Below are 6,778 nucleotides of genomic sequence, written 5' to 3'. Positions count from 1 at the left end.
GAGGATTTTGTGTTTTGTGTTCCTTTTAGAGTATTTGTATAGTGATGTGACCTCGTCATTACATTTGCAAAGGAAGAGGAGAGTACAAACAGGACAATAAATGCACAGCACTTGCCTCTGAATCCAGACATCACGCAACCTAAGATACTTTCTTCCGTTTTGTCCCCACCACCTATCCTTTTCACTCACAAACTCCGCCAACTGCACATACATACATATTTCCATCCATTCATGCATACATCATCACCATCATCATCATGGATTGTAATCGGGCCTTTTTGGATGCAGGGGCTGGTTATGATTGGGCGATCTGGAGAGAGAGAAAGAAGTGGACAGCAGACACAACTTGAATGAAATGAGTCCTAGTACGGATGTAATTAATGTTGGGATTAATGGGGGTTTTAGGATTAATGTTGTAAGTGATTTTGAAGAATGAGTAGATATGATATTTTCATAGTTCATAATAGCATGTAAAGTGAGTTTAGAAGTAAATTTTTTAAGTAGGACAGAGTGTGTAATTATGTAATTGTAGAGGACAAAATATTTCTCATCCACGCGTGCTTAGGATTAATTGTACTTCTTAAAGGTGGAAGTGTTAGTTATATATAGTAATATTGAAGTGAATTGACATATTCTATATTAAAAAAAAAGAAGCGAAAGATGAAGCTTGTAAGGAGATGTATTTTAGATATTTATATAGAAAATAAAAAAGTTTGTAGTTGACATGTATTATATATTTGGATGGTTTTAAATGAGGGGTGTTTTTATGAATGGGTTTTAATTTGTTTTTGTGGAATTTTTAAAAGATTTTGATATTGCCTTTTCTTTAATGTATTTTGTTGAATTTAGAAAGTATAAGCTTTAAAAGAGTATTTTGTTCATTTATATAAAAAATTTAAAAGTTTATAGGTGACATGTTTTATCAATTTGGATGATTCTAAAAGAGTTATGTTTCTATGAGTGAGTTTTTATTTGTTTTTGTGGAATTTTAAAAGATTTTGACATTGATTGATGCTTTAATGTATTTTTGTTGAATTTAGAAATAAAGATAATATAATTATTTATTTATTTATTTAAATAAGGGTGGTTTTTAAAGTGTTTGTAGCTTTTGAAATATTTTATATTAGAATTGGAATTAAAAAAAGGAAGCACTCATTATATAATGTATGGAGAGACATAGAGTACTAGGTACTTTAACTCTTAATAATGAAAATGGAATTCCTTTTTCAAAAAAATGCATCTTTTTTTAATTAAGAAATAGAATGTCTCTCACTCTAATTATTTAGGCTCTCATTATTCATTAGGGAATCACTTAAAATAATGTTAAAATTGAAAAAGACTTTAAAACTTAGAAAAAAGTTAATCTTTTTAAAGATTATAATTGAAAATATAAAAATTATCAAATCTACAATTGTAAAAAATTATAATAAATTATTAAATGAGATATTTTTTTTTAAAATATCATCTTTTCTTTTAATTTAATAAAAAATGAAAACCATCTCATTCATCTTATTACTTAGAATTGATAAATTATTATATAATATAAAACCTTATAATTTAAAATACAACTCAAAGTTTTAGCAAGCCACAATCTGTAATAACAATTTCATAAACAGAATTTCAAATGAGAAGATTAAGTCAATTTGATTATTTTAATATAACTAACCAATTATAAGAAAAAGGCAATCCCAAAACAAAAATATAAAAGAAATGATAGAAACACAATAGCATTATTTTATACAAATTGTTCAACATATAACACATTTAAACTGGGTTGTTGAAAGTAGATTTAGCTAAATTTCTATTGTACCCACTTTAGAAAAGGTAAGAATAATGAAAATAAAGAAACTTTCAATTGAAAGTAACATTAAGAAAATCAAACTTCAAAAAGACAATAATTAAAGTCTAGAACTTTAACTTAACCTCTCAAATCTGCGCTTCCTAACAGTTTCATAATTCTTCGCGAAACACCTTTCTACTGTTACAAGTCGCCTGCACACTTTGACCATTAAAGAGAGAATTAATTATTTTTTTTTTAATTTTGTTTTACCCTTCAATTTAGCTATTAATTTCTGAATCTTTCAATCCATTAAAATAATTTGTGCTGTTATAATGACTCGGCCGGGTTAAGGACGACCGGGAGACCGGAACGCGGGACTGGCAGGTGTGAGGAGAAGCGTGGTCAAAGAAACATGGGTGGGTTTTGTTGGCGTAGAAAGTAGAAATAGAAATATAGGGCTAAGTTAGAGGGAGGGAAAGCGTAGGATTTTTGTGTAGAATATTTAATAAAGCATGTACGCGTGCCCCGAGTGTTCCGTTGGAAAGAAGGGGGCGTGGCTCGAGGTTTGGATCCAATGCCCAACGGGTTATCTCGTACGTGTCGCTTTTGGCACATACCTACATACGCAGGAAAGGGATCAACGCTGTGTGTGTATGTATGGCATAAGCATAAGCTCAGCTACCCTATAATCTATTGCATGAATTGTCAATTTGGCTATTGCCTTGGGGAAGACAAGACTGTGGAGTACTGATTTCGCTCTGCAACAGCAGAAGATCCACGAGAATAAGTAGAAATTGATGGAGTCAAACAGTAACAGGACTACGTAAGTTGAAATTCATCATAAACCTCCAGGCTCCAGCTTTCCAAATCCGTAAGAGTTTGGTTTATAGAGGGGGAGGGGGAGGGGGCTTTACTTTACCCTATTGGTATTGTACAGTGGAGGAGCAGGTTAAATGGGAGTGCTTGAGGTTTGATAGACGGCAGCCCGCATTTCTCCTTTGGTAAGAAGCTCAGAGAGAAGCTTTTAATGGCAGAAAAAGTACTGTTGTAGCTTAAGGCGAGTTTGTCTGTTTGTCTGTCTATGGATTGAGGAAGCGGAGTAGGGGTCGGTAGTGGTACATCTGGATTGACCACACAATTCAAATGATTGCCCACAACGGATTGAAGAGGGGTTTCATCAGGAGTACAGGGATGCACAGAGATCTTGACTAGATTTTAATTCATCGACCATGGACAACATCTTCTTCTTCTTCTGGCTTATTTCCACGCTACTAGAAAGCTCTCCTGTGCCATTAAAGCTAACCAATTCGGCTTTATAAGTTGTGCGTTTCCGTAACTGTAAGCAGATGCTCCTTTTTTTCCTTGAAATTAATTGCTCATGTTTTTAGCTTCCCCAGGGTTCGAATTTGGGATGTGTTGCCTAGACTGATAGAAACAATGGTGAATTTGTGCAGTTGACATGTGTGTTGTGTTTAGAAAGGGGAAAAGAAAACCTAATTGTTGAGTGTAAAAAGACCCTAAGTGGGGGCGCCCCTGGGCCTGGCTCTGGGCCTGCTTATAGCTTTAAACGTGTCGCTTAAGAAGAAACACTTGTATGTAGGTTTCAGGAATCAGTCGCTCCATACAACGGCCGCTGCAGCTGCTGATGTCTTTGGCTTTTTCATTTTTGTTCTATAGAGAAAACGCGGCTTGGTTTAGATGTCGTTTCTGTCTTTGGCTGCTCTTGGCCATGAAAGCTGCCGCAGTGTCTATTTATTATGAAACAATCCAGTAAAAATAGAACGAGTATAAATAACTGGCTCGGATCGCCCGCTCAAAGTCTTCTAGGTCGATCTTTGCTTTGAGGTAATGGAAATCTGTAGCCTGTAAAAATTAAGACGGTCTTAAGACCTGAAAGAAGAGGAGATTAGATGAATAATGGAGAAATGAAATAGGGCATAATGAGCGGTGTAAGCACGGGCGCTTCGCTCCAAAAGTGAGAAAGGCGGGCAGCATTAGAAGACAAGAACTGACCTTTTTTAGGCGCAATTTTTTTTTTCTTTGTTCCCTTGGTCACTGTAGAATCATTGTTGCGTCCATATATTGCTTTTGTTTTGGTTTTTGAAAGGGGCAGCCCAGCCCGCAGGCACGCCAAGACGAGATTGTTGACATTTGTTCATGTTGTGTAGAAATGGCGTCGTCGTCTTCTTCCTCGTCGAATTCTCCATGCGCGGCGTGCAAGTTTCTTCGAAGGAAGTGCACAGTGGAGTGCGTTTTTGCCCCTTATTTTCCACCAGATCAGCCGCACAAGTTCGCAAATGTTCACAAAATCTTCGGCGCGAGCAACGTGACTAAGCTTCTCAACGAGCTGCATCCGCACCAGCGTGAAGACGCGGTGAATTCTTTGGCGTACGAGGCAGAGGCACGGGTGAAGGATCCCGTTTACGGCTGCGTCGGCACCATTTCCGTTCTGCACCAGCAGGTCAGGCAGCTGCAGTCTGAGCTCCAATCCGCTCGCTCTGAGCTCTCTAGATACATTAATGTGGGGATTGCAATCTCTCCAATGCCTACCCCATCGTCCCCGTTAGGAATAGGTATGGGATTGGCCGGAACTTCAAGAGATCAAATTTTCAGGGATCACAGTATCATGGAGCCGCCCGTTTCAAGGGATCATCATTTGCTGCGAGCGAATTTCGAGCAGGTCGAGATTGCCAGGATACATACCGGACCTACCTACGACACAAATTATCTTCCCTTGGCTATTGCAGGCGGAAGCCATAGCCATCTAGGGTTATCAGGCGGAGGAAACCCTTCTCCTTTGAACCAGTATCATCCCAGGACGCCTGCGTCTTCAAATGAACGCAACCTCGTCCATCCTTATTTCCATTCGGTAATTCCTTTTCCTTTCTTTCCCTTCCTCTCTCAACTGATATCCAGATGTATGAAAATCGCAATTTTATTTCCGTTCTTTTCCGTTCTTCTCTCAACTGATATCCAGATATATGAAAATCGCAATTTCTTTTCGTTTCTTTTACCTTCGTCTTTCATCTCATGTCCAGATATATGAAAATATTTAATCTTTACCTCTGGTTGCTTAAAGCTCACAATTCTTTGTTACAATTTGCACCATTAAACTGCTTTTCTGGAGAATATTTTCTCGATTTGAGTGTTATTTAAACAGAACGATCTTAAAGCCTACTTGAATATGAATATTTTCTTGATTTAAGTGTTTATTTAACCAGAACGATCTTAAAGCCTATTTGAATTTGAATATTTTCGTGCTGCTACAGGATAGGCGGGAGGAGTAGCATTTGCTCGAGTATGATTACCTCCCTGCGGATTCAGACGGCAGGAAACAAACAAATCTTCGAGCACAGAATTTTCCTCTTGATTTTAAATTGTTTGCTCGCTGGCTGTAACACCATTATATATGTATTACTCATCTAGGCTATTCTTCTTCTTCTTCTTCTTGAATTTACATCCTGCAAATAATAATATTTATTTTGTTCACCGAGAGACTGCAGTTTCAAACTTGGGAGGAGTCTCATACCATGAGCTTTAGCCACCGATTCAGGCTTCCAAGCAGTTTGGAATTAGGTAGATTTTGATTTGAGTATTTAAACCAAAAAAAGAAAAAAAGAAAAAAAATATCAAAGGTAGAAAGATCGGAGGTAAACACTATTCGCTAGGTGTTCTTTCCCTACTTTCTGTAGGATGCTGCTGCTAAGGACATCTGTTAGTCCTTCCTTTGTATTTATTTTACTCTAATTAGTTGATATCCACTGTAAAAAATTATGTCACACTTGTTGCCATGGATGTATTCTAGTCTCGCGCGGCTCGTGCATCTTTACGAGGCACGCCAGTAACATGCAAATCTTGTACCGTCTCTTATTCCATGCTTCTAACTGTTTATTGTGTTAATAATCCCTTGTTTTATCTGCATGTCCGCTAAGATTGTGAATTTTTGGGATGAGGATCTTCAGTAACAGCCATTAATGCATATAATCATTGTACAGGAGTTGCTTCAGTAGGACGCTAATATACTCTCGTGTTGTTCGTGTTATTTTCGAAGGACTGGAAGCGGTTGAAGCTCATTGATTTTGAGGATCACAAAGCCAATCCCAGTTCTGCCCAACGGAATCAGGTAAGTCATTTACTCGATTCAATAAATATAATATTTTTGAGCTGCACAGTAATCAACCACCCAGAATAAATATATATGTGTGCACAGGCATGTGAGCATTATTCTTTTTGCTTGAACGAACTTGGTAAAATTCATGGCTTCCTTTTACATCTCTGACCTCAGCGTACGTTTAAGCCGCCTAAAACTCTGGCAGAAAGATCTTTAGAGTATTCGGAAAGATAAAGAAAAACAATTTAAACCTGACATATTGAACTAACTTGTGTAAAACCTACGTTTAGCTGCTAAAACAGATACACGCTTAGAGAAAATGTGATTAACCGCCGCTACGTTAATATTTACTCTTTAAGGAACCAGAGGTTTTCCGCCATTTTTTAATTTAACGTGGTTTCCAAGCTTTCCCTGACATTGACGTTTAGAAACTCTGCTACATTTTCCTTGGAAAGGAAGGCAGCCCAATCGCTTGATTTTGGCCGCTGTTAGGTCAAGTTGATATGAAAAGAGCTGTACAAATCAGTTGCAGTAGAGTTTGATATTTCCTTACGGTAGTAGGTAGGATTTTCATATCTTAACTACCGCTTGCGTAAAGAATTTGTATCGAGGAAAACCAGACAGGCATATAATGTGTAGTCCCGTGTATTGATTGATTGGGTTAAACTATTCATTTGGATGCGCAGTTACTGTCCATTTGCCTTGCCTTGTCATTATACACTATGGTATTGGTGATTGGAACTATTATATAACTTACAACTCCGATTTTAGGTAACAGTCATGTGATCATCTACTGTTTTATAATTATTAACTTTGGCAGGGAATCTTTACATCATAGTTATCGATAATCCATGACTGCATATTACCCACTTCTATCTCTTTTCAGG

General features: G+C 37.3%; 1 protein-coding gene across 4 annotated transcripts; it reads left to right on the top strand.

The window, feature by feature from the left end:
- Positions 1-2,276: 2,276 nt before the first annotated feature.
- Positions 2,277-5,559, top strand: LOC131052603 (protein LATERAL ORGAN BOUNDARIES). 4 transcript variants are annotated; one of them, XM_059209980.1, is made up of 3 exons: positions 2,277-2,781; positions 3,949-4,649; positions 5,050-5,559. In XM_059209980.1, the coding sequence occupies exons 2-3, from the start codon at positions 3,951-3,953 to the stop codon at positions 5,065-5,067; spliced, it is 717 nt and encodes a 238-aa protein (XP_059065963.1). In that variant the 5' UTR covers positions 2,277-2,781; positions 3,949-3,950; the 3' UTR covers positions 5,068-5,559. The 4 variants fall into 4 exon arrangements, with proteins under 4 accessions (XP_059065963.1, XP_057843188.1, XP_057843178.1 ...); XM_057987205.2 differs by having other exon boundaries at positions 2,277-3,102; XM_057987195.2 differs by having other exon boundaries at positions 2,279-3,118.
- Positions 5,560-6,778: the final 1,219 nt, after the last annotated feature.

Source organism: Cryptomeria japonica, chromosome 8, assembly GCF_030272615.1.
Source record: "Cryptomeria japonica chromosome 8, Sugi_1.0, whole genome shotgun sequence".
Taxonomy (NCBI): Eukaryota; Viridiplantae; Streptophyta; class Pinopsida; order Cupressales; family Cupressaceae; genus Cryptomeria; species Cryptomeria japonica.
This window is presented reverse-complemented; position numbering and strand designations above follow the sequence as displayed.